The sequence below is a fragment of the Mchenga conophoros genome, linkage group LG3 (assembly GCF_057382185.1).
Source record: "Mchenga conophoros isolate Kocher_MC1m ecotype Shallow Benthic linkage group LG3, M_conophoros_male_GT1.1, whole genome shotgun sequence".
In the NCBI taxonomy this organism is placed as follows: Eukaryota; Metazoa; Chordata; class Actinopteri; order Cichliformes; family Cichlidae; genus Mchenga; species Mchenga conophoros.
In genome coordinates, this window is record NC_140528.1 from 45,448,804 (window position 1) to 45,473,997 (window position 25,194).

The 25,194-nt window shown below is 39.4% G+C and overlaps 3 protein-coding genes and 3 non-coding genes across 7 annotated transcripts; 1 reads left to right on the forward strand and 5 right to left on the reverse strand.

The window, feature by feature from the left end:
- The first annotated feature begins 1,881 nt into the window (after positions 1-1,881).
- aimp1b (aminoacyl tRNA synthetase complex interacting multifunctional protein 1b) lies at positions 1,882-13,968 on the forward strand. The gene is made up of 7 exons (XM_085260239.1): positions 1,882-2,013; positions 8,070-8,164; positions 8,352-8,465; positions 10,879-11,064; positions 11,150-11,349; positions 11,697-11,868; positions 13,692-13,968. Exons 1-7 carry the CDS (start codon positions 1,982-1,984, stop codon positions 13,856-13,858), a joined length of 966 nt encoding a protein of 321 aa, XP_085116365.1. The 5' UTR covers positions 1,882-1,981; the 3' UTR covers positions 13,859-13,968.
- On the reverse strand, positions 6,777-6,848 carry trnat-cgu (transfer RNA threonine (anticodon CGU)). Its single transcript has one exon. It is a non-coding gene; the product is annotated as a tRNA-Thr (tRNA).
- On the reverse strand, positions 9,077-9,148 carry trnat-cgu (transfer RNA threonine (anticodon CGU)). Its single transcript has one exon. It is a non-coding gene; the product is annotated as a tRNA-Thr (tRNA).
- Positions 10,119-10,190, reverse strand: trnat-cgu (transfer RNA threonine (anticodon CGU)). The gene has a single exon. It is a non-coding gene; the product is annotated as a tRNA-Thr (tRNA).
- Positions 13,274-16,368, reverse strand: LOC146578970 (GTPase IMAP family member GIMD1-like). Of its 2 annotated transcripts, none has more exons than XM_085260312.1 (4): positions 16,342-16,368; positions 15,510-15,675; positions 14,545-14,801; positions 13,274-14,421 (listed from the first exon to the last, which is right to left on the reverse strand). In XM_085260312.1, the coding sequence occupies exons 2-4, from the start codon at positions 15,673-15,675 to the stop codon at positions 14,149-14,151; spliced, it is 696 nt and encodes a 231-aa protein (XP_085116438.1). In that variant the 5' UTR covers positions 16,342-16,368; the 3' UTR covers positions 13,274-14,148. The 2 variants fall into 2 exon arrangements, with proteins under 2 accessions (XP_085116438.1, XP_085116447.1); XM_085260321.1 differs by having other exon boundaries at positions 14,545-14,713; positions 15,617-15,675; positions 16,342-16,365.
- Positions 16,369-19,777: 3,409 nt separating this feature from the next.
- Positions 19,778-24,836, reverse strand: LOC146578971 (dickkopf-related protein 2-like). Its single transcript, XM_085260298.1, has 5 exons — positions 24,647-24,836; positions 24,308-24,477; positions 22,558-22,714; positions 22,328-22,450; positions 19,778-22,246 (listed from the first exon to the last, which is right to left on the reverse strand). The coding sequence occupies exons 2-5, from the start codon at positions 24,473-24,475 to the stop codon at positions 21,912-21,914; spliced, it is 783 nt and encodes a 260-aa protein (XP_085116424.1). The 5' UTR covers positions 24,476-24,477; positions 24,647-24,836; the 3' UTR covers positions 19,778-21,911.
- Between the last annotated feature and the right edge of the window lie 358 nt (positions 24,837-25,194).

Here is a 25,194-nt window from a genome sequence, read left to right on the forward strand (position 1 = left end):
TGGACATGAATTTTGAGGCTGGTGCTTATTTTAAAGTAAAATAAAATAAAGAATATGAAATAAACCCTGATATTGATGTTTTGTCTGCAATCCAAACACGCATTTCGACTGGAAGTCCTTTAAGTAGTTATTTTGTTTTTAACCCCATCTAGTGGAGAAAAGTGGAATTACAACACTGCAACTTCTAATATCGAAATATTTTTCTCCAGCATTGCTGTAAATCAGGGGTGCCCAATCCCGGTCCTCGAGAGCTACTATCCTGCAGCTTTTAGATGCATCCCTACTCCAACACAGCTGAATCAAATGGTTTGATCTCTTCAGCATGCCATCATGTTTGGCAAAGACCTGATAACAAGCCATTCATTTGATTCAGGTGTGTGGGAACAAGGATGCATCTAAAAGCTGCAGGACGGTAGCTCTCGAGGACCGGGATTGGGCACCCCTGCTGTAAATAAAAGTGATGGTCATCGAAAGAAATATAAAAGCACCATCAGTATTTTTACATTATTGTAATGAATGGTTTATTGCTATTATTCAGTGTTTTAAGTTTACAGAAGTATGTATCTTCTAACCACACTGCTATTTCTGGAGAAATTGTAGTGGCATTGTTGCTAATGTCAGAGGAAAGGACATTGGCTGCCAATATTCTGAGATGTCATCAATTAAAGGAATCTAAAGTCTAATAAGTCTAAGAAGATTATCGTTACTATGTATCTGTTGCTATGCATCTGTTACTAAGAGCAGTAGTCCCCAACCTTTTTTGTGCCACAGACTGGTTTACGTCTGACAATATTTTCACAGACTGGCCTATAAGGTGCCGCGGATAAATACAACAAAATAAAACCAGTACCAGTACCAAAAAAGAAGATCTGTGGCCCGGGGGTTGGGGACCGCTGACTAAGAGGAATTGGGGGGTGGGTGCCTATGCCTCCACTCTGAACATTACAGTCCTTGAACTGAATGACAGGTGTTTTTTCTGTTTTTCTGTTTCTTTTCTTCTTCTTCTGCTCCTCCTGCATTTGTCCTTTAGCTATTAGTTGGGTAAGGAAGATGTCCTCGAAACCAATACGCTGCTGTAGGTGCTGCTGGATTTTGGACCTCATTAATGATTTGCTTTCACTTCTTGTGATTGGGGGCTATGATGTGGGCTTCCTCGATGGAAGGTATTACTTTTTTTTAAAAGTCTTCCTTCATGTGGACTCTTCACGTTTTCTTTGGCGGAAAGCATTACACCTTCCACTGGGCTAGTCTTGATCCAATTTCCATAAATTTGTCATACGTCGCCAAACCATCAAAGTCATCGTCGCTGTGTTTGTTTTACAACTGGCAACTGGTCATTAGATCAGGGGCTACCTTCTCATTTCTTAGGTGGTCTAGAAAGGGACACCCTAAGAATTTGCTTGAAGGGAACGCTTTCGGAACACCTCCAATTTGCTAATGTCGGTTTTGAGAAAGGTCCATGTCTCAGATTAATGCAGATGGATAGATGAGGTGAATCTTGGGGGCCACACATTACTGTTCTTCTAAACATACAGATGCAAATTGACCCAGAAGGGTTCATACCCTTTTCACACATTCATACGTCGATGTATATTGTAATAACATTGTTATTGTGAATTTTTTTATTGTGAGCCACAACAACCTTGTGACAGCCATGCTTTATATTTAAATGTGTAGTTGAAATTGTGACAAAACGCACATTTTTACAATTCATAGTCTTCAAAGTCAGTGTGTCTGAGATCAACATCAGACATGAAAACACCTGAAGTATTTCAAAACTGTACAGTACTTGAGTGTAAATGTAACCTCCAGTCATTTCTTCCTCTCGGGTCTTGTGGGATTTAAATAGGGAGGTGTTTGACCTTTCACCTCCAGCTGGAGATGGAAGCTGACAGCTGACACACAGCATATCAGAGGCGAACACACACTCTCGGCGAGCTTCTGTCTGTGAGCGGCTGGCTGACCAACAACATCCTGCAGCATGGACAACACCGACAACCTGTTTCACCCCAGGTACGAACACCTGAGTGACTTTTAATCCTCCGCAAATCCTCACTTTGCTCTGTAGGCAGTTGCAAACATGGATCTGTGAGTGGAAATGTAAAGGCTGAATCTGTATAATCTATTTGTAAAGCTGCTGAGGAACTGTCATATACTAAACATGAAACTGTTCTGTATATGGCATGTTTAACATTTTTTTTGGAACTGGGAGTATAAAAAGTTTGGGCTGTTAGGGTCTTTTTAAAACCTCATCATTGTCTTGCTGTTTAATATTTAAAATTCTTCCATGGTATTCAGCTCTTTTCCCTTTAAAAGATGCAGAAATTTGTTTTCCTTTCACGTCTTTTCTTCTCCATTATTTTGTTGGATTAAATAGGAGCGTTGTCATGTGTGAGTGTGTGGTGTGCCATTCGGTGATATTTTTAGCAGCAGGCCTCGCTGCAGCTGTTGTGTCTCTCTGCATGTCAGCTGTTCAGTAGCTGCTGTATGTGTTTGGTGGTCATGAAATTGAATCTGTCGAGTCTATTTGTGTTTATGGACATTAATTGTAGTTTTCCAGTTTCAAAAAGACACTCAACGTGGTGCAAGGTGCTGTTTTCAGAGGTCCTTTCACACGTCAGTTATTTTTACGCCTATGCTGATATTGGTCAGGCCCCCCTTTTCTCACCAAAACAGATCTGAGCCATCAGAGTGTGGACACAGGATGTCTGTGGGTGTTTTTGTGTAGGTGGATCCTTAATGAAGTTTTCTTTGGTCCATTTATGGAATTATATTAATGTCAAAATGTCATATGACATTATGTCATAGCAAAAACATAATTCGAGCAAATAATTTCATTTCACGGGCGCAATTAAATTCCTCACAAGGTAGAACTCAGCAGCCATGTCAACACCGAAGCCATCGCACATGTGAAAGTGTTTGCTTTGCACATGCTGCTACAGTTTTACGCTCTTGCAGGTATCTCTGCACTTGGAGAGGAATCCTGCAGAGCCCAAAGTAAAGTGATTTTTCATTTTGATGGACACTTCAGGTTACTGATTTAAACTGAGTTACACTATGACAGCGCTGTTTTAAACAGTTTTTTTAGAATTTGAAAACTAAAGTTTGCTGAATTAATCATTAAAGGTCTGCTGAGCAGCAGTGGAAATACTGACAACTGTCACTGGATTATTTAACACTGAAGGAATATTTAAACCACAGGATTCTGAGGTGAGTTCTGAAGCCTCTGCAGTGCTGTCCCATTAATGTGTTTTACAGTATTACATAGCTCATATGATTTAAAAAATGAAAAAACAAAACATAACAAAAAGAAAACCCATAACGAGGACCTGCAAAGGAAGTGTGCAACAGAATCTGGCAATCATATGTTTGACCAAAATACAAATATTTAAACCTGGCAACAAAAAGTTGCTCTGTCTGCAGCAAAAACATGTAACTGCACAAACATGACTGGAAGGGACTTGTTCAAAATGGGCCCTTGAATTCTGCACTTTTTAAGATGTTTCTCAGTGTTAAAATGAAGCTTGGTGATAAACCAGTACATCCACAGCTGCACAATAGAAATACAAACAGCTGTGGGTAAACTATCATACTGCACTTTCAAAATGTCAATAAATCCTCAAAACTGATGTGTAGCACATATTCCCTCTTTCATGTTGATTTTTTTATTTATTCATAAATAAAACAATTATATAAAATTCATTATGAAACCAAATCCTATGTAAAAGAATTAAATTAATATAAAATATAAACCAACTAGTCTTTTTATGGATCTGATATCCTAGTCTATTTGGATTTGTGAGTAAATAAATATAAAAACGTGTCAAACAGAAAATAAAAGTGGGTTGTTGAATATAATTGGTGAAATAAAATGATTTGCTCAGATTATGTTTTTGCTTGCGTATTTATTATGACATTAATATAATTCCATATTTTTGATATAACTAAGAAGTTAAATTCAGATAGGTATTAACCTAGTAACCTTTGTGATGGTGAGAGAAAATGGCAGCAAACTCTGTGTTTGTTTAAGAGGAACCAGGCGACACGTGGAGACAGGAACCTAATAACAAAAGGCAAGCCATTTATTAAGGCAAAAGACGAAGGTACATAATAAGAGAAACCAAAACAAATAGCTAATCTAAACTAGGAAAAACTAAACTAAGAGCAAAGAAAAGGGACAGTGGAAAAAAACTAGGGACCAGGAACACAGGGGTAGACAAACAGACAACCTGACAATGAACAAAGGAAGACCAAGGACTTAAATGCACAGAAGGGCAAACACAGCTGATACAAATAAACATGACACCAAAGGGAAAGCAAAACGAAACACACTGAACGTGGACCATGAGACATTTAAAAACTGTAGGGTTTGGCTTCGTTTTCAAGTTGCAGCTTGGCTATAACTGTGACCAAATAAGCACAAGAGCAGAACTTCCCCTGATTTTAATGTAGACATTGTTACAGCACTCATTTCTTCCCTGCAGTCACAAGCACAAATGCCACCTCTCTTTCATCAGTTATCATATAATTAACCAGATTACCTCACTGGTTTACAAAGACTTTTGCTGCCGGCATGTTTCTTTTTACTTGCTTCTTTATCACTTACAATAACAGTAGCTGTTAAAGGGGATATTTGCTTTAATACTACAGAGATAAATGTGTCGGTGACATTGGAGTGTGTTTGTGTATGTAAATGCTGACCGCGCCACAGTGGAGAGCTCCGTCAGGCGTTTTTACATCGATCTTTATGCAAAAAGTCTGGCTTCTCTGAGCTATTTTTTTCTCCACAGATAATATCTGTGTAAACTTACCTGACAGCTTTTTCTGTGCTTTAATGTCTTAAATCAAAATCAAATCAATTTATTTATATAGCACTTTTCACAGGATAAAAACCACAAAGTGCTTCACAGTAATATAAAAACGGAAATACATAAAATATATCAATAATCAAACATACAGCACAAATCTAATTAAAAGCCAATCTAAATAAATGAGTCTTAGGCTGCTTTTTAAAAGAATAAATACAATCAAGGCAACATAATGATGGAGTCAGGACCAAGATTTTAAAATGAATTAGTTAAGCTGCTGACACACTCACACTGACCTCTCGCCTGTCACTCAGACTCTTTGCACCTTTCTGGCCTTTTGCTTCAGCTGAAGCTCTTTTTTTGATATGAGTTCCCCATAAATAACATTAATGATATAGATTCGTGAACAACATGAAAATGATCTTGCAGATGTGTAGAAAATGCAGGAAGGCTTATTTTGAAATGTCTCTTGCTCTTCACTTAACAATTGCCAGATTCCTTTTAACCTCTTTTGCCTTAAACTCTAAAAGCCAAAAAACATGTTTCAGATTTTCAGCCCACTGCATATGCAAACCCTTCAAAGTTATAAAATGAAAACTAAACATGCAAATTCAAAATTTTTTACAAATCAATGTTAGAGTGAGCGGTGTACTTAAGCATCCTCTTGTGTGAGAAACCAACCCGCAGCTTCTCAAAATTGCCCAAATGTGCCGAATATTAAAGTGCACAATGTCCCAGAGCAAGGACCAAGATATCTTTATCTTTATCATTTAGACTTTTATGGCATTGAGTTGCCAAAGAAAGCAAATTAAGCGTGAAATATTCAAATCATATGAGCCTTTTTAAATTCATAGAGGATGTTTAGGTCCCATATAAACACAATTCATTTACATTTGAAAGAACAGTAAAAATAAGTTTCTCCTGAGCTCAAATTACACAAACGAGCAAGATTTCTGGATATATTTGAATAAAACTATTCATAATGCAGAGGTGGGCAGTGAGTTTGATGTCTGGCATCAAACAGGAAGTGTTGTGTGGTGACTCATTTCAGTTTTGATCCAAAAAGCCCACAAAAAACAACCTGTCTTTGATTAACTCTGACATCTCACAATGTGTGTTTATGTGCTCGCCTTAGGCAAAGACAAACCCTTCACTTCCCCTCCTGTAAGATATCATCTATATAAACATTTCATCAGCACATTGGTGACATCATCTCCTGTTTGATTTGTATAATGTCAATCATTAATTAGTTAAGCTACATGGAGGTTTACCACTCTGTACTTTGGACCCTTTTGGGTTCTCTGCACCTCACAAGAGACACTACAAGGACAGAATCTTTGGACTACCCTCCAGGAGCTTTTGTGACATCCCTAAATCTATGAATATACTGTAACAGCTTTGCTGCTATCCACTCTTCTGTGGATCTTTCCTGTTCATCTTTGTTGCATTAATGAAGGCCCACTTAAGAAAACCACATCTTTTAAACGCTCGTATAATATGTATGTGTGTGTGTCTCCTTCTGTTTCAGAGGGAGCGTGCTCTGTCTGATAGTGTAAGTTCCCGATAACCCAACTTTTGTGTTGCAGTTGGTTGTGAGAATCAGTGGTCAGGTACTGGCCTCTGTGTGGATTTCACCGTTGAAGTTTCCATCCTCTGCGATGAGCCCAGGAATGGGAATCTGTTTTGCTTCAAAATGCTAGCATCTCATTTCTTTTTCAAACAACAGGAAGCACTATACTTAAATGTCCCATTGAAGACTGTGGGACATTTATGTACTGCCAACACTGACTTTCTTATAGAATTTTCTTTCCAGAGACATTTAGTAAACAGAATTTCAGTCAAATCTGAAACTGGTAATCAGTTTAATGCCAACTCCAATCGATTCCAGTAGGTAGACAGTATATACATACACACACAGCAGATTGACAAGGTCCTTGAAGCATTCAATCTTGTTAGATACGAGGCATAAGGCATGAATGGGATTTGAACCCATGATCTTTGGTTTACGAGACCAACGCCTTACCACTTGGCCATCATGCCATGTGTTTCTTTACAGTTCTTACCATTCATCTCCATTCCAGTCAGTTCCAAGATGAAAAATATTCACAACCTCTTGGACAGCTAACGTATTGAGATTTCTCTTTACTGGAACAAAGGAGTAAATGCCCCAAACACAACACAATGGCATTAGTGAAGTCACTACGAGGTGTGGCTCGGGATTTTTCTTCCCTGTAATGTTGCCTATAATGAGTTTATTATTGTCTGCTAATCTGGTCCTAAGTAGATATAGACTTGATTTAATCCTACAATCGGAAAATTGTAGGATTAGGAGATGAAGTAAATTAGAATATATATATATATATTTAAAAGAAAATACTAACAGGAAAACACACGCTGAAGGGCTGAAGGGCCAAAGTCAGCAGATGGAGCTGATTTTGGCCCTTCAGCATGAGTGTTGTGTTACCAGTCCTGTTTATCATTAAGGTGAAAACCTAGAAATTTGTATGTGTCAACCACCTCAATGTCCAAGCCATAGATGTTCACCAGTGTGATGGGTGGTGGGTTTCTCTGGAAGTCAACCACCATGTCTTTCATCTTACTGGTGTTGATGTGCAGGTTGTTCACATCTGATGACCCATATACGTTAAATCATTTCCCTCAGACAGACATCCAATGATGGCTGTTTCATTAGAGAACTTCTGGAGGTGACAGTTAGTATTTTGTGTCTCAAGTTCAGTGGAACTGAGAGAGGACCATTCCCTGATGCGGCCCTGTGGTTCATAGCATCACCTCAGACACATAACTCACGCACTGCAATCTGTTGGTGTGGTAATCGATAGTCTATGTAGTCAGATGACGATGGACTCCAGCTTTCCAGCTTCTTACTCAGCGGTGCAGGTTGAATTGTATTGAAGGAACTCAAGAAATTGAAAAACATGACTCTCACAGTCCTTCCACTGCTTTTGAGTTAAAACCACAGGCCTGAAGTGGTTAGCCTCCCTGGGAGCCCAGTCTTTGGCACTGGAAACAACAACAATGGTAACTAAATAACAACTGGTGCATCTGGAATGTTTACAAGGACCATCAATTGATGTTCTGAACCACTTATCTAGTTAATGGTTGCAAAAGAATCTATCCCAATTGCGCATGTCTCTTTTATATAACCTGCATGACATTTCATTGTACCTGAGAAAATGAAATCTGACTACTCCTCCATATCAGCATCAGTAATTATTTTTGTGTGTCTGTTTTGTTTGTCAGTCTGGAGGCTGCTGTCATGAAGTTGGATCCAGAGGATGGGGAGCAGATCATAGACTACTTTAAAACCCACGCTCTGCTGACCAGAGAGAAAGCTCGTAAGACAGAAGAGCAGAGTTTGTTTATTATTCAGTTATCCATCAGCCAAATGATAGAGTTAATCACCAACTCTGAAGCCATTGTAATTTTGTAAATGAAGGACTAATAATCAATTGAAGACTTAGGTATCAAGAGGTAATGAACCCACTGTGGGTGTGATAAAACCTTCTTATTCGTGTGTTTCAGTCCTGCAGGCATCTGTCAGAGAGCAAAAAAAGCTGCTGGTGGAAAATGCCAAACTCAAGAAGGACATTGAACAGCTGAAAACTCAGCTGCAGGATAAACAGAGGAGACGTGCCGGTACATACACTTTTCATACTGCCGTGCACCATAATAGATTGACATTGAAATCGTGACAGGTCAAAAATTGCAGTTTTGTCTGTGACATGTGGTGACTTTCACAGAAAAGCAAGGAAAGTGTCTCATTAAATCTACAATTAGTTAAAGTAAAATAGAGTTATTGTTTTCAAGTAGACATGTTATATCACTTGACATCAGCTGTAGCCAATGTCAAATCCAGAGCAAGCTCAACTATACAGTAAAGGCATCAATGGGGCTTGAAACCACAATCTTTGGTTTAAAAGACAAAAGATTTGTGGTCTTACTACTTGGCAGCCATGCTATGTTTACACTACTTCATTTTCATGGCCACCACTTTCGTTGGAAATGGAACCTTCCTTCCCACCTAAACTTTCCAGTTTAGGGCGGGCGTGTGTATACTATCCTAAATCCTTGGTGTGGGTTAAATAGGGCTAAGAAACAGATTTCACTCTTTGTAAGTCTAAATTAGTCGAATGTTTTTTGTATTACAAGTTTCATTGACTACTATATTTGGGTAAGAAACTGGGGTAGTGTATCATCACGGACACATCGGTCAGTAAACATTCAGTATTGTTATAAACTCTCACTAAAGGCATGAATGGGGATTGAACCCATGATCTTTGGTTTACGAGACCAACGCCTTACTACTTGGCCACCATGCCTGCTTTGGGAATGAGGAGGAGAAAATGCATCATCTATCCAGCCACTACCCCTTCTCGGGTGCCTTGTCAGTTAAGTTTAGTACAGTTGGATTTTAATGCTTAAACTCTGTCACTAGGAGCACATGCAGAGGATTAAATCACTACCTGGACCAATACTTGTCTTCGAGTATGGTTAGATTACTTTCTGAGCCATGTTTTCTGTTATTAACTGTCAATAACACATTCATTGGTGCCTTTCCTTCCTCAAGAATTCTAACTATAAGATTACTTTCTGCAACACAGAGACAGTAGTCTCTGAACATCACCAAGTGACTTTAAACATTGGTGATGCCTAACAGAGGTTTTTATTTGCAGCAAAGCTTAAAAACTATGAAACAATCAAGACAGCAACTTTGGTAACTTAAGTAATGCCTTGTGATGTGGCATATAGCATGTAACACCTCAAGGAAGCACTAAGGGCATGGATGGGGATTGAACCCATTCTACTTGGTATAAGACACCAAAGCCTTACCACTTGGCTACCACACCTGGATGAAGCACAATGTTGTTTACTCCAACTTTGACCCCATTACCTGGTTGCTGCAGCAGAAATTAATATACATTAGAACAGCAAACAAACATCGTGCCTTTGAAATCACTTTTCTATGTTTTTGGATATTCTACTATTTTGCCTGAGTGGTGGAACTTCAAGTTCTTCTCCTGCTTATTCCATCTGGTTGTAGCTTTACTGCGTTTTCCATTCAGAGACAATCTTCTGCTCACCTTGGTTGCAAAGATTTTGGAAATTCTGATGTCAAAGACAAAAACTGTTTACTTTGCCGATACCAGAATGCTCCATTCAAGAAGACTAGAAAGTCACATTAGGTTGTAGAGGACATCATAGGATATATCATTACTACCAGTGAAACTTCAGCATCCATGTGACATTAACAATACAAGACGCTGAACATGGAAGACATCCTTTGTAAGAAGGCATGGATGGGGATTGAACCCATGATTTTTGGTTTACGAGACCAACGCCTTACCACTTGGCCACCATGCCACTGTTGTTGTACTCTTTTGTCATACTTAAGGGTGTTGTCAGACATGGTCCATGTTTATTGTAGACAGTTGACAGGAATTTGTCTTAGTGTGGCCACATATACAACAGATCACATCCAAAAACATAGAATAAAGCACGTCATCATGCAGAATACAAGAATACAACTAAGATATTAAGAAAATAGAAATACTGCAATATATCAGGGTACAGAATCTGTACCTGATTATTACCCAACTGAGCATTTCACTTGTTGAAGACTAAACTTTGGAAAGAAAGGTCAGAAAGGTCCTTAAACAAACAGCAACTGAAAGCTGCTGCAGTAAAGGTCTGGTAGAGCATTAAAAAGTTGGAAAAGCAACTTCTTGCAATGTCAATAATTTCAAGACTTGCCAGCAAAGGGTTTTCAAACAATAATTAGAAATGAACATTGTATTTTCACTTATTTAATTTCTCCATTTACTTCTGAGCCCCTGAAATGACGGGATTGTGTTGAAAATACTTTACTGCCTCATATTTTCATGCAGTCCTTTCGTTCAACCCTTTGAATTCAAGGTGAAAGTCTCCACTTCAGCTGCATCTGAGTGGTTTCATTTAAAATTGAATGTAGTAATATATAGAACCAACATTAGCAAAGAAAGTTGTCTTTGCATTTATTTGCTGATGAGGCACTGCCATGTCTTTCTTTCAGCTAAAAGTTTGCTCCCTACGGCTCCGCCTCCACAGACCCCTAACCTTACCTCTACTACAGCTGCCAATCAACCGTCTTCACCTGCTGGTGCAACAGGTGCTTTTCAGGTCAATCCTCTTCCTTCTTCCTCCTCCTCACATGAGCGGAGAGACAAACACAGCAGGAGGAGGAGAGGAGAGAGGAAAGGTGAGAGTAGAGTGAAAGACAAAGTCAAATAAAATGAGATAGCAAAAAATATAAATAAAATTACTGACTCTCTTTGTCTACTCAGCTCGTTCAACCTCGGACCTTCTTTCCCTGGGGATGGAGTCACAGGTTGACGTGTCACGACTTGACCTGAGGGTGGGACGAATCCTCAGCGCCCGCGTCCACCCGCTGGCCGAAGCCATGATTGTGCAGGAGGTGGACATGGGAGAAAACAGCTCCCGGACGGTGGTTAGTAAGGTGGGACAGGAAGCAAAACCTGAGGAGGTAATGTGACTTTATACTGAAAACTATCATCAACTTTGTTATTGCTTTAAATAGGCTATATACAGTATACTAAATGAAAATACAATATTAATAAAAAATATTATTGTTATTATTTTACATTTACATTTTTTGTCAGAGTACTGAAATTTTTTTCCAGTAAGTATATTGATGACATTTTAATTTTTTAAATTAATATAGTTTTTTTTAAAAAATATTATTACTTATTATTATAAATGTATAATTTGCCCTTAACATATACTGCTTAGCATTTCGAGTATTTTTTACTTTTCTACTAAATAACTTCTATTTAATGCTTACAAAACAAAATAGTTTCTTTCTCTCTGTAGCTTCAGGGCTCCTTAGCTGTGTTGCTATGCAACGTCAAGGCCTGTAAGCTGAAGGGCGTGGTCTCCCAGGCCCGCCTCCTCTGCTGCTGCATCTCGGATGACTGTGTTGAACTGTTAGTCCCGCCCACAGGCTCCACCCCAGGAGACAGGGTCACTTTTCTCAACTACCCTGGTAACAATGTAGCATTAAAATATATGAACACAGTGACTGAGTTAAGCAGAGTTTTAAAAGCAGTTTATAGAAGCAATTGTAACTCAGATTAAACAGACGCAGGGCAATCGTGGCTCAAGAGTTGGCATTTCGTCTTGTAATCGGAAGGTTGCCGGTTCGAGCCCCAGCTTGCACAGTCTCGGTCTTTGTGTCCTTGGGCAAGACACTTCACCCACTGCCTACTGGTGATGCCCAGAGGGGCCGATGGCGCGATATGGCAGCTTCGCTTCTGTCAGTCTGCCCCAGGGCAGCTGTGGCTACAACTATAGCTTGCCTCCACCAGTGTGTGAATGAATAATGGAAGTGTACAGTGCTTTGAGCTTCTCGAAAAGCGCTATATAAATGCAATCCATTATTATTTATTTCTCTGCCGACAGTTTTTAAAGCTTAAACTGACTAAAGATTCTGATACCATCTTCTCAAGCATGAGTATAAAGAAGAAAATGCTGCTGAAATTGATCAATTTGTTTTTAAATTAGACTTAGTTTTTTCCATAATGTCTTTTGCGGGTAAATCAGCAGGTACTTTCGGTAAATAGTGCAGGGGTCTCAAACTCCAGTCCTCAAGGGCCATTGTCCTGCAACTTTTCCATGTGCCCCTGCTGCAACACACTTGCATGCTGAGGTGGCAGTTCAGCCATTTGATTCTAGTTACAGCAGCTCATGAGTGAATAAACATGGTGCAATAAAAGTACTTTTAGCTTTCTTACAACAAGCCTCAATTGCACATACATTCATGTAAATAAATTTTTTCTCCCTAACCCAACATTCAAACGCTGGTGGACATATGAGGGTTCAGTATAATGCTAAGAATACTTTGATATCTAGAACAGGAGCCAGGGATCTAACCACCGACCTTCTGATTAGCAAGTGACTTGCATCATATCATTTTAAAAAGTTATTGTCTAAAAATGTTAAAAATAAAGTAAACATCAATGTCCACAACTTTCTATACTTTTCTGACCCAAAGAAGCAAAGCAATAACAAGTATAACTGAAAAAATCACTGGAAGCTGCCACTCAGCAAAGAATTCAACCAATCATTCGAAAGTGGGCTTAAAGAGAAAGGAGTTAAAGTAGGTTGTGTCAGACAGAGGATCCATCCATCCATTCGCTTCCACTTATCCTTCTCAGGGTCACGGGGAGCACTGGAGCCTATCCCAGCTATCATAGGGCGAGAGGCGGGGTACACCCTGGACAGGTCGCCAGTCTGTCGCAGGGTTAACACACAGGGACAGACAACCATTCGCACTCACATTCACTCGCACATTCACACATTCAGAAAGAGGATGCATAACCATAATAGAGATTTATAGTAATGTATCTGGAGAGCTAGAAATAATTGATTGACATGATCTTTTTTCACTTTATTCCTTATGTGAATTAAAAGAAATCAAATCATTTGACTCTTCGTGAATGACTGAAGACATAAAAGATGTACTTTAATTCATCTTGATGCAAATTTCTAAAATATGTTATAAACCAAAGAATATAGACACAGATTAAATTTTTTGGGCTCTGGTGTAACAACGACACAGATTTGCATCTTACTACTAAACATTAACAAAGTAATGATCATTTTCCGGACGGGAAGAAATCCAATCATGTCGTTGTCAGTTAAAACCTTGATAGTTAGTTGCAAGAAGCCATAGTTTGTTGTGCCTGTGAATAAAATACATTTGTTAAATTAAAAAGTAGGAGATAAAGTCCTTGTTTTGTATCTGCACCACAAAAACATTTGGGTTTTTTTCACTTTCCTTCACTGTCTTTCTCTTCCCGTGTTCAGGTGAGCCGGACAAGGAGCTGCAGTCCAAGGAGAAAGTTTGGGAGCTTCTCCAGCCGGACCTGCAGGTCGATGGCAGGGGCGTGGCCAATTACAAAGGATGTAGCTTTGAGGTGAAAGGCAAGGGGCTGTGCAGGGCCCCCTCCCTCACCAACTGCATCATCAGATAGAAGTTTGTGTAACTGTGAAAATCCTGTGCAGCACTGCGGTACATGCTTACTGTGACTAAGCACCTGTTTCTTCAGGTGTTTTGTAAATGAAGAGTTTAACAAACTTGTCACTGTGTGGTGTCAGTGGTCTCTGTTCAAACACAAAGCAGTTAAAGCAATACCGAACACTTTAAGTGAATAATAAAGCAGCCATAAGAAAGAAATACATAATTTCTTTCCACAAATAACTTTATGTGATAAGAAGCTGACTTCAGATTTAAAGATTAACCAAATAAAGGCCCCACATGGTGTCAGACAGAGGTCCTGATGGTCAGAGCCCTGTGATGGTTCTTGGCTGAGAGGCAAAGAATTTGGTCTCTGAGTGGTCGCCCTCTGACTGACGACCAATCACTGGTGTTATCTAGGAACCAGACCCCGCCCCTTATTTCCCCAGCCAGATTTCTGAGCCAGCCAGTAAAGGGCTGGGCAAGGTAGGCTGAAGGCTGAAGCCCCGTCTCTCTCAGGTGGTCAGAATGCGTGAGGATAAGTATGGAATGCTGATGCCATTCTGGACCAAGGAGCTTCTGAAGGCCAAAATACAAACACAGAAAACAAACACAATTAGCAGATGCAGACAATGCTGTTAAAAATAACACAAGATGACCATGAGCTCAGGGGCCTGATATCCGAGTCACAGAGCGCAGTACCTCTGCATGCTGCTGCAGGTGTTTGCCTTCGTGCGGCAGGTCGGCTCTCACAACGATGCTGAGCACATGCACGCCTTCAGGGCAGAGTTGGTGGATGCTCAGTGGGTCAGGCACTCCAGGAGGCGTGTCAACAATTCTCAGCATCATGTCAGTCTCCACCCCCTGTCTTCTGAAAAAGCGTGGAAAAGTGCGCCAGAGGAGGCGACACTCAGTGGTCACACCTGAGATGCTTCTTCCTGTTTGGAATTCGTCTCCACCTGTCAGGTGCAAAAATCTGTAGTATTTTTTTTCATCCTTAGCAAATCACGTTTAGTGATTTTACATGATTAAGTTAATTTATCATTGTGTATGTGCTATAAGGAGAAAGGTGATTCTAAATAGAGCTTGTCCATAATTTTACATTTCTTATGTTCATCATATTTCTTAAATGAACAAGAACCAACTTTCAGGGCTTAAAAAATTAAACCTGCAGTTTCTCTAATGTCCACTTGAGGCTGATTTCAAAAGAGTGTCAGTTTCCAAAGGCTCCCATGTTAAAATGTTAACTTTACAGCAGAAACAAATATGTTTACAGCCTGATACAAAGAACAATTTTGGTTTCTATTTTTCCTTTTTATACTATGTTTCCAGTTAAAGGCACTGGTGCTAGGGACATGGCCTCTTTGCCTGCAAGGTTGACTCTGAAACAGGTGGCTAACTGAAGTGTCTGAACTGTGAAATACTGTAGCTTTCTTGTGTGGCAAAGCCCATTCAAGGAGTTTGTGCTTCAGTTCTGGTATACCAGTCTGCACCAGCATTGCACCTGTACAGGACACTGGATCTAAACAAACAAGCATGGGTGTGGCCAAACTTCAAAATAAGGAGTCCAGACTCAGTGGCAATTTGGGAAATGTTTCTATGGATACACCATCAAAAGAGACATAAAGCAAAATGTATTTAAAAGAAAGTTCTGTAGAAGGACTGACCAAGAAGAGCATTCCCCACAGAGCTCCTCCCACTCTGAGGGCCGCCTAGCAAAACCACGTTCAAGACCAGCACGTCCCTTTTGCCATCACCATGATGATTAACCCACCTGCTGAGGAAATCAAAGAGGCTGTTTCCAGGTTGACCGTGTTCAGCTTTGAGAGCCATCTGAAAAAACAAAGTCTTCTGAATACACGTCTCACAGTGTTTAATATAAAAGTCACACACTGTTTAACACTGATTATTCTTTATTTCTAAAGACTTTTCTCATTCAATGTCATATTGTGAGATTTGATATAAATACTTTACAACCTCATACAAATATCAGGTATTAAATCAACAGATTTTAAGCTTTTTTGTTTAATTTCATAGTGTTAGATGCAACACACAAAGGTTAAAGGCAGGGCGAGAGCAAATAAAATACATTTCAAAAAGAGATTTTATGTAAAACTTTTATTCCTATTTAATCTTATTATAATAGGCTGGATGGTTTCTTGATAAAAAAAAATAACAACACATACGTTAAGTTTATAGGTACATAAATATTTCTGGCTTTCTTCGAGCTTTGCACCTGTCAGTACTAAGCTAAGGTCAGGACTGAGTAGTATCCCAGACCGATCCAGTTTGCATCCAACAGAAGTCGAAGGACAAACGAGTGGAGCTATAAAATTCATTAGTCAAAGTTTTATTGAGACATTATTTTATTCTAATTGTAAAAAAAAAACTCATTACACTAACTAACCTTTAAGAAAGAGGTCTCATAGGGTCATGAACAGTAATATTTTCTTTAACTTAAAGGCTTTGAAACTGTAGTTAAACAAAAGTGAGTCTTACCTGCTTTACTTTACCAGGAGAGGCAAAAGGTTCAAGGACTGCATATGCTTGATATGGGAGGTTGAATGTGTATTTACGGGAGTGGTTACTGGTTAAACTATAACTTGCCGGTCCTATCTGTGCCTCGCTGCAGTTTTATTGGGTTATAAAAGCAACAAACATCCGTGCAATTCCTGACACTGATGTTCCCTGTGTTACCTGTTGTGATTAAATCTTCTGTCAGCTTGCATCAACTAAAACCAACAGGCAAACAGAATTCATGACTTGTAAATAATGAAGCAGGTTTTAAGGGAAAACTGTCCCACAGAGCAATCATCTACTCTCAGTTTTTCCTGAAAAAGTCAAATGAAAAGACATTTTATGACAGACTGCAGCTCATTGATAATACATCGCTCATTCATCACTGATTTACAATTTGTTCACGGTAATTGGAATTACAGTGAACCTCCGTATAGTTACTGTAATGTAGATTTAAAGTATTTAACTATTTAACTTAGCTTACTATAACATTGTAAAATGGTACTTACACTGTAAACACTTGCAAATTACAGTATAATGCTGCAATTCGTTACATGTATTATTTTTATGTCTTTAGACTGAAAAGTACTCACGGTGTGTTGCCATCAGTGTTGGGTAAGTTACTTTAAATTAGTAACTTAGTTACATTACTAGTTACTTCTATCAAAAGTAACTCAGTTACTTCAAGTTACTCGTTACTTTCAGAGTAACTAGTTACTAGGGAAAGTAACTTTGGTTTTACTCAGAATTCTCTTGTTAATGTGTTGCTTCCGTAACTGGATACCCAGCAAGACTGTCAGTCTTCTAGCTTGCTTACTTGCCACAAGTGCACTGTGCCACCTACGATTAGAAAGGAAAAAATAATGCGCACATTTCCACGAGAGAAATCCCACGCCTGATTCTATCCTAGCCATTCTATCCTCGCTTTTTACATCCAACACAAAAACTGCAGTCGTGGTGCTTTCGATTGTACTCAGAACTCGGAAATTCTGCCTTCTGAATAGGAAGATGTTGGTAACACCAGACTGCAGATGAGCTGCATACAGGGCTGGACTGGGACAAAAAAATCGTCCCGGGCATTTTGACTAGAGACCGGCCCACCATTATAGGAAAAATCATAAAGCCTTTGAATGAAAATAAACACTGTTGTGACAGTGATGTACACTGTTCTGATGGTATATATGTATCAATCTATCAATTGTTTGTTGCAAGACTCAGATAATTATTTTTTTAAAAGCTAGACATTTGAAATGAGAATAAGAAAGTATTTCCTTCTGCCCCCCTTTCCCTTTTAATGTCCTACATGGACCCCTGGCAACACTTTGCTAGACCCGCCCCTGCACAATTACCAGCTGTCAGCTACTTAGAAAAGGATCCTGGTGTTATTAGTCTCTCAGAAACAGTTCATAACTTCCCTTCAACTCATTCATGTGACCTAAAAGGTAAACCTGTTTCTCCATCACAGCTCTGATGATTCAGTAAGGACATCTCCTGGTTTCATCTTCATGTTTCCCTCTCACCAGATAACCAAACCGTCATCATGACCAGCAGCTTTACAGCTGTGGCTCCAGCAAACATCAGCTGATACTAGAAATTAATATTAAATAAATTCTAACAACAGCTGATCAAGCTTAAACGTGCTGCTGTTGTTTAGCGCGACATCCGCTGGTTTCCTCTTTCTGGCGCAAAGTGGGCGATAAACAAACAAGAGAGAAAAGCCGATCAGCTGATCATTGATCAGTTTTCATGATTGAAGTAGAAATGGGAGAGGGAGGGGGGAGGATGAGAGAAGAAGAGGCAGCTGTGCAGCAAAGACACAGAATAACTCCAGCTTTGTGTCTTTTTCATTGTAGCTGAAGTCCGGGACAAACTGTTCCTTTTCACCTCAATAAGAAACGCGTAATATTTTCTCTGAATACCAGACGATTCCGTTTTTTACGGGACGGTTGGCAACTCTAATAATTAACCTTATGAACAAAATAAAGTTCAACATCAGTAACATAGCACCCACCCCGCTGTATAGAAACTCCGTCATGCTAGCTAGCACGCAGTACGGAAAAGTCAGCACAACGAAAGTAAACTCCACCTAAACTTGGTTTATATCTGACCCAGATGGACTGCAGGTCATAACTTCTTACCTGAAGTTCAGTTCACCTGACACTCGGACTGGCGGCCGCTTTGGGTCTCTCCTCTTGCCTCCCTTTTCCTTCATCCACCTGCTGGCCTCCACCACTTGCTAATGTTATTGAATCTGTGGAAGCTCCGCGATAGCCACCACACGAAGTAACGAATAATGAGCCTATCTAAATCCCAGTAACGAGTAACGCGTTCCTGGTTTTGGCATAACTAGTTACCGTGCTCTTTACCACAATAATAACGTAGTTACTGTAACGCGTTACTTAATAACGCGTTAGTCCCAACACTGGTTGCCATAAAACCAAAACTAACACAAAATTAATTTTAAAAACTGACTCAAAACATTAAATTTATGGTGTTACTGCCATGTCAATTTAAACATATTGGAGAAAATGCAGACATGTTTAACAGTGAGCCCTTACACCAGCGGTGTGAAACATTAGACTTGGGGGCCAGTAGTGGCCTGGCAAACACTCCAATCTAGCCTGTTGGACGACTTTGGAAAATGTGAAGGAGGACATAAATTTTTAACTTTTAATTGTATTTTTTTTTCTTTTAACAGATTTACAACTTTTCTTACCAATAAAGACCTGCCCCATAGCCGCAGCCTCATATGACACCAAAATGATGGTTTTGTAATTGTAAACACTTTCACTTTCTTTCATTTACTACAGCTGCATTTCATTGTCATGTAGAAAAACCGAGACATATTGTTGCAATTACGCTTCTTTTTCTTACATTAAGTTAATTCGTTGATTAATTGTGTAGTTACATTTCAATACAGTAGAAGAAAGGGGATTTTTACCGGTTTGGTCCAAACATATACATATAGTAGACTAGATGTTGTCTTATATCCTGCTTTATTTCACTTTGACCATGCGGATAATAATGCAAAGTTTAAACCTTAATACAATTTTAAAAAGTAAGTTATAATAACAAAGAAATCACCCGCTGGTAATGTTAGTATGAAGGGGCAGATTAGGATTAGATCTAGGCCAAAACCATAAATGCTTAGTTTATTTTAACATGGATTCTTTGGGATGGACTCTCTGTTGGAGTCAGCCTCAAGTGGTGATTGGAGGAACTAAGCTAAGAGCTAAGAATCAGGTTATCATGAGAGCAACAAGGAAAACTTAGGAAGGAAACGAGGAACGTGACGCTCATGCAGATAAATCACCCACGCAGAATATATGTGAACAGGGAAGCTGGGAAACACAGCTGGAGGGGTATGGAAAACACTGTGTGTGTTTGTTATCTTTATGACAACCATACACAGAGCGAGAACAGCTATGCCCAGCAGCTACCAGCCACAATGAAACCAACACATGTTCTTTTCTGTTGTCCTGTCCAGACCTTCAAAAGATCACAATCAATTGGAAGGAAGGTTTTAGGAAACAAACAAACAAACAAATCCTTACATGGTCATACCCACATGCCATCAGATTGTAGTTTTATTCTTGTAGACCTTTAAAACGGTTTTTATCAGATCAGACCTCACTTAACCTCTTTCTTTACAAACCTTTGGAGATGATTCCTTTCCCACTTTAGCTTGTGTTATCAGTGCCCATCAGCTAAGTGGAAAAACATTAAATAAGCATGTGGTCTGAGCAGATGCAGGGCTCTCTGTAACAGATATTAAAGCATGAGAAGGATGTGATTTAACCACTAGTTTTATGTACTCAAGTTCAATCTTACTGCATTGTATTGTTCAAGTGACCAGAGAGCCTAGGGATCCTTCTTACTGGTCTCCTTTCTACTTAAAAACTTTAATTTTTCTCAGTTCAGAACAGAACTCCTAATGATAGATTTTCTGTCTAAAGTATGCTAAACGCTACTTTTAACCAAAATTGCAGCATTAGCTCTATACAAAGCCACAACAGTTTAACACATCTTAGATTAACACACAAAACAAATATACTTAAGCCCATTTTGTTGTTTAGATACACAAAAAACAAATAAGAACAACAATCACAGTCACAACTTACATTTATTATGATCTAGGCTACCACTTGCTACAAGCTAACTGCTAGTAAACAATAACAAATCCAATAGAAATGGGCATCTTACAAGTATCCCAGCAATAATGAAACAGAAAAAATAACTGATTATGATTGGAAATGACAACTTAAATCTTGTGGGTTGTTATCAGACATTACACTTTCCAAACATGGCATACTTTCAGCCATATAGCTTAAAAGGTAAATCTTAAGGAGTTCAACTATGTTCAACTTAGATTGACAAATAGTTTTATGTTACATTACAATTTCCTTTATAATTGCTGGTATAAAATCAGCAGAGTGCTACAACCAATTAAATCTGATACATATTTACACCAACATTAACTCAAAAATATACAGACACCACTTACAGGAAAGTAATTCCTCTCGACAGCCTCAGACCTGAAACTTGAGGATGTTTTTAAATGTGTTTGTGTAAAAAACTGTTTGAATTATTTTATTGAATAATTTTGTCTTTTTTTTTTGGAATTTTTGGTTCCTTACTTTATCATTACTATAAATTTTCCTAAAGAAAATATTAAATTTGGAGGTTCTTGGTATAATTTCGTGCTCCAGCATCAAGCACATTATTTTTTTTTTTAGATGCCTCTGATTTGACAAAAGAAGAGAAGGTTAACATATCTGAGGCACTGTTTTGGAACATTATTTTATTGTAACATTATATAACTACAAATGTATTTTTTCAGAAAATTTAGCGCTTGGGTCTCTGAAGTCCAATGGGTTAGAGTAATATTTGCACCTCTTGAGTGCTTCAGTTGAAAATCATCACCTAGTTTAACACCTGTAAAAGCTTATTTTCTTTTTTCTTTACAGGTTGAAATTGTGGAGAAGTGTTTGAAGATTGAGTTCAGTATTCCTTCTTAGTTTTAATTCAACGTTTTAGCTAATACAGGTTTGTTTGATAACTATTTTTCCTCTTTAGTAACGAAGTAATGATGTTATCTTTGTTTTGGGAATATGAAAACAAAACCTTTTCATTTCAGGTTTCTTCAAAATCTCAGCACATGAATACATGTGCTGGAGGCAGTTGCAGCAGATATGCATTAGGGATCAAACACCGGTTCTTTTCGTGGTGGTGCAAATGGGGTCAAACTGGATTTCAAAGTGGTTTCTGCTTGTCTAGACACAAATGAGGAAACAAGATCTGCACCACAAAGAGTTTCACTTCCTGCTGAGTTTGCCTGTCAGTGCAGCCTGGCAGGAAGCTAATTAGCATTAGCATGTAGAAACACTGTAAGATGTAGTGGGGGAGGGGCCACGGGTGTTGTCATGCATTTAACAAGTTATGTTATTCACCCCTCCCTTCATTCCACAGGTCTTCATTTTCTGTCTCTGAGGTAAGTCATTGGCAAAAGCAGCAACTCACTAGTCCTTAGTCATTCTTTCGGTTTGTCCACTTCATTTAGATCGGTGACACACATGAAGCCTTGCCTTGGCTGGTGATGCAGAGCCTGAAGACAGTCCTGAGGAGTAGCGAGATGAGGTTGCCGAGAAGTTGAACCGTGACACTGCAGCTAGTTGGGTACCGGGTTCTCGCAGTGTCTGGCAGATGAGTCCGTCCCCACAGGGACAGCGCTGGAACAGCTCCAGACCGTGGTTCCCCTTGCGTCGGTGTCGCGTGCAAACCTGTCCTTCATGTAGCACGGGCTTGCAGATGCGAGTCCAAAAGTGACGGGCGCAGCACAGACCGTCCAAGCAGTCGGATGAGCGCAAGCAAGGATTCCCGACCTGACCTGAAACAAACACACAAACCCTTAGAGAAACATGAAGGAGGCAGGGGGAAACATACTGCGGGTTTATAACACTAATCTCACTTCTGCCAGGGGATCCTTTGGCTTCCTGCCTCCCGCCTTTCTTTTTGGTGAGCGGGCTTAGCGCTCCATCAGTGTTTGGAATCCTCTCAGACACAAAGCCGTCCACATCAGGAACACAAATATCTGCCGCAGGAAGAACATAGAGATAATACACTTGATAAAATTTTAATTATGAATAGTTTATTGTCATTAATGTTAAACTGAAGTTTTCTGTAGAGGAGCATCTAAACTGTTGCTGCAGCGGTTGGTGGGGCAACACATTGTGTCCCTGAGGCAGGGCCTCTTCCTTCTGCGGCAGGTCTTGCAGTGGGAGTGGGCAGGACGTCTTGAGGAGGTGTGACAGTAGTTCCCCTCTCTGCACTCCAGGTCACTCATGCACTGGTAGACCTGCAGACAGACACACAAACATTATTACAGAGTAACAAATGAACCTGGTTTTCATTTTGTAATTTAAGGTGATCTTTTCGTACTGGTGAAAAAATAGCATGAAATAACAAACGGAGGGCTTAAACTACTCTGACTTGCAGTGCCCTGAGCCACTTTATGTGAGATTTATACTTCTGGACTAAATCTACGCCATAGGTAAGTCTTAACTGCAGACCTCTCTGAAAAAGTAACTACATGTAACATAAACACAGTCTTCAAATATTGTGATTGGCCTGAAATCCGAATATGCATTTCTGGCTAGTTTTCCTCTGATTGTCAATGGATCATAAATGTCATCGACTCATTATAGGCTTGCATAGGCGACATCATAGGCTCAACGCAGAATTATCAGCGTTTAATTTTGTAGCACTCTTCTAAAGTACACCTCAACATTACAACTTAAAACTGTACATTGGGGCAAAACAGTCCAGTTGATAAACCAAAGAAACCTTTTATTATCCTTCCCGATGATGTTGAAAGCCAAAGAAATTTTAAAACATCATCATAGTTTTTTTTTTATCATGAAAGCTTACAGCATCATAACAGCTGAGAAGTGCACCTGAAACAGTATCCTGCTGATAAAAAAGGCCAATGAACTTTTTGAAACAATGTGATGTTCTTGATGATAATGTTTAGAAACATGTAAATATTATAAGTGACTGGTAACCCAGATGGTACCTGTAATTTGAAAGTGAATACAGACTTGTAATATTCCCACCAATCAAACGTTTGAAACAACAAAAAAAGACCAAAACTCCTGTCAAACTGAAGCAATGTAACCAATAATGTTCAGTCAATAAAGCTTTTGAAACATTGCAACAACACTGCAAATAAACATTTCTCTCTCTCTCTCTCTCTCTCTGTATATATATATATGTGTGTGTGTGTGTGTGTGTGTGTGTGTGTGTGTGTGTGTGTGTGTGTGTGTGTGTGTGTGTGTGTGTTTTATTTAACAATGAAAAGGACCCGAGTCCAAAAGTGCTTTGTCAGCAGCACATAACTTTACAGGGAGTAGGAAAGAGTCAACTAAACTAACGTTTTCGATACAACTAAAGATTAAAGGCCAATAAAATTTTAATGAGCTTTGTAACATTGTAATAGTTTGGTCAATAAAATTTACATATTAAAATACATCGTAACAAACAAAAATCCCCTGTCCATTTAGTTTAGAAACATTGTAGCTAAAAGTTTAGCTAAAGTTGTTAATTAACTTTAATTAGTAGTAAATTAGTTAAAAGTCATATTTATATATGTAAATAGTGAGATCTGTGGACTCGGTTAAAAAGCAGCTAAAAAGTCATCTGTTTAAATGTGCTTTTGTAACCAATGCTGTTTTGGCTTTTAAATTGATTAGCCCTTTGTTTTATCCAACTAGAAAGTTCCTATAAAAATACATTTTTCACTCATTTCTTACTTGCCATTACATTTGCATGAAGTGGGACTTTAAATTGTGTGAGAGGCAAATGTTTGATTTGATTGACTTCAAAGCACAGACTTGTTGAGACTTCTGTGAACCCCCTCAGACTGAAACACGCATCGTGGTAACAGACTCACCGTCAGGTCCACTCTCGGCTCCCACGCGCTCCTGTTTATCGGCAGCGCGTCACTGTCCCCGAGGATCTCCGTACTGACGGAATTCTGTCCGACGCGCGCCTGCCCGCAGCGAGAACACGCCAAAAGCGCGATCCCGAAACTGACCAGCAGCACCAACCAGCGGCTCATGACTGCAATCAAGATTTCATTAGACACTGTGAATAAAATCACTTCATGTACTGACATACCATTATCATCATCCTTTCTTAAACATACAGACTTTAATATCTCCACAAGAATAAACAAGAGACAGTAGCGGTCTAAATGTTTTCCATTTAAACCAGCAAAAAAATCACTCACTTGTCAGCTGTAGACTTTCTAATGGATGGAAGAAAATCGTCACAGTCCCGTGCAGTTTGCTGCTGCAGGTTTAAATTTCCCGTTGCTTCCTTTTTTTTTTAAAAATTAAACCAACTCCCAGGAGCGCACGAAAATAAGAATAAGAAGACGAGCCTTCGCTTCAGTCCTGTCCTTCAGTGCAGGACAGGTGAGAGGAACCCGGACCCTGATCCACTTTATACAAATCCGATCCTCCCACATCCTTGGTCACGCGGAGCCCTAACCCGCCCCTGCAACGCTTACATCGATACCCCCACCCTGTCACCTGCATCCACGGCTGCAGGTGACAGGGTGACAGCGGAGGCACTGTTTAGCTGTAAAGCTCCATATGGTGAGTTTGCTGTTTTTGCCATTCAAAAGTCCCATTGAAAAACAGAAGTTTTACTGGGAAACCTGAAACATGGGGTATAAAAAAGTGGAAAAGTACACACACACACACGCACACACACACACACACACACACACACACACACACACACACACACACATGAAATGAAATGCATATTGAA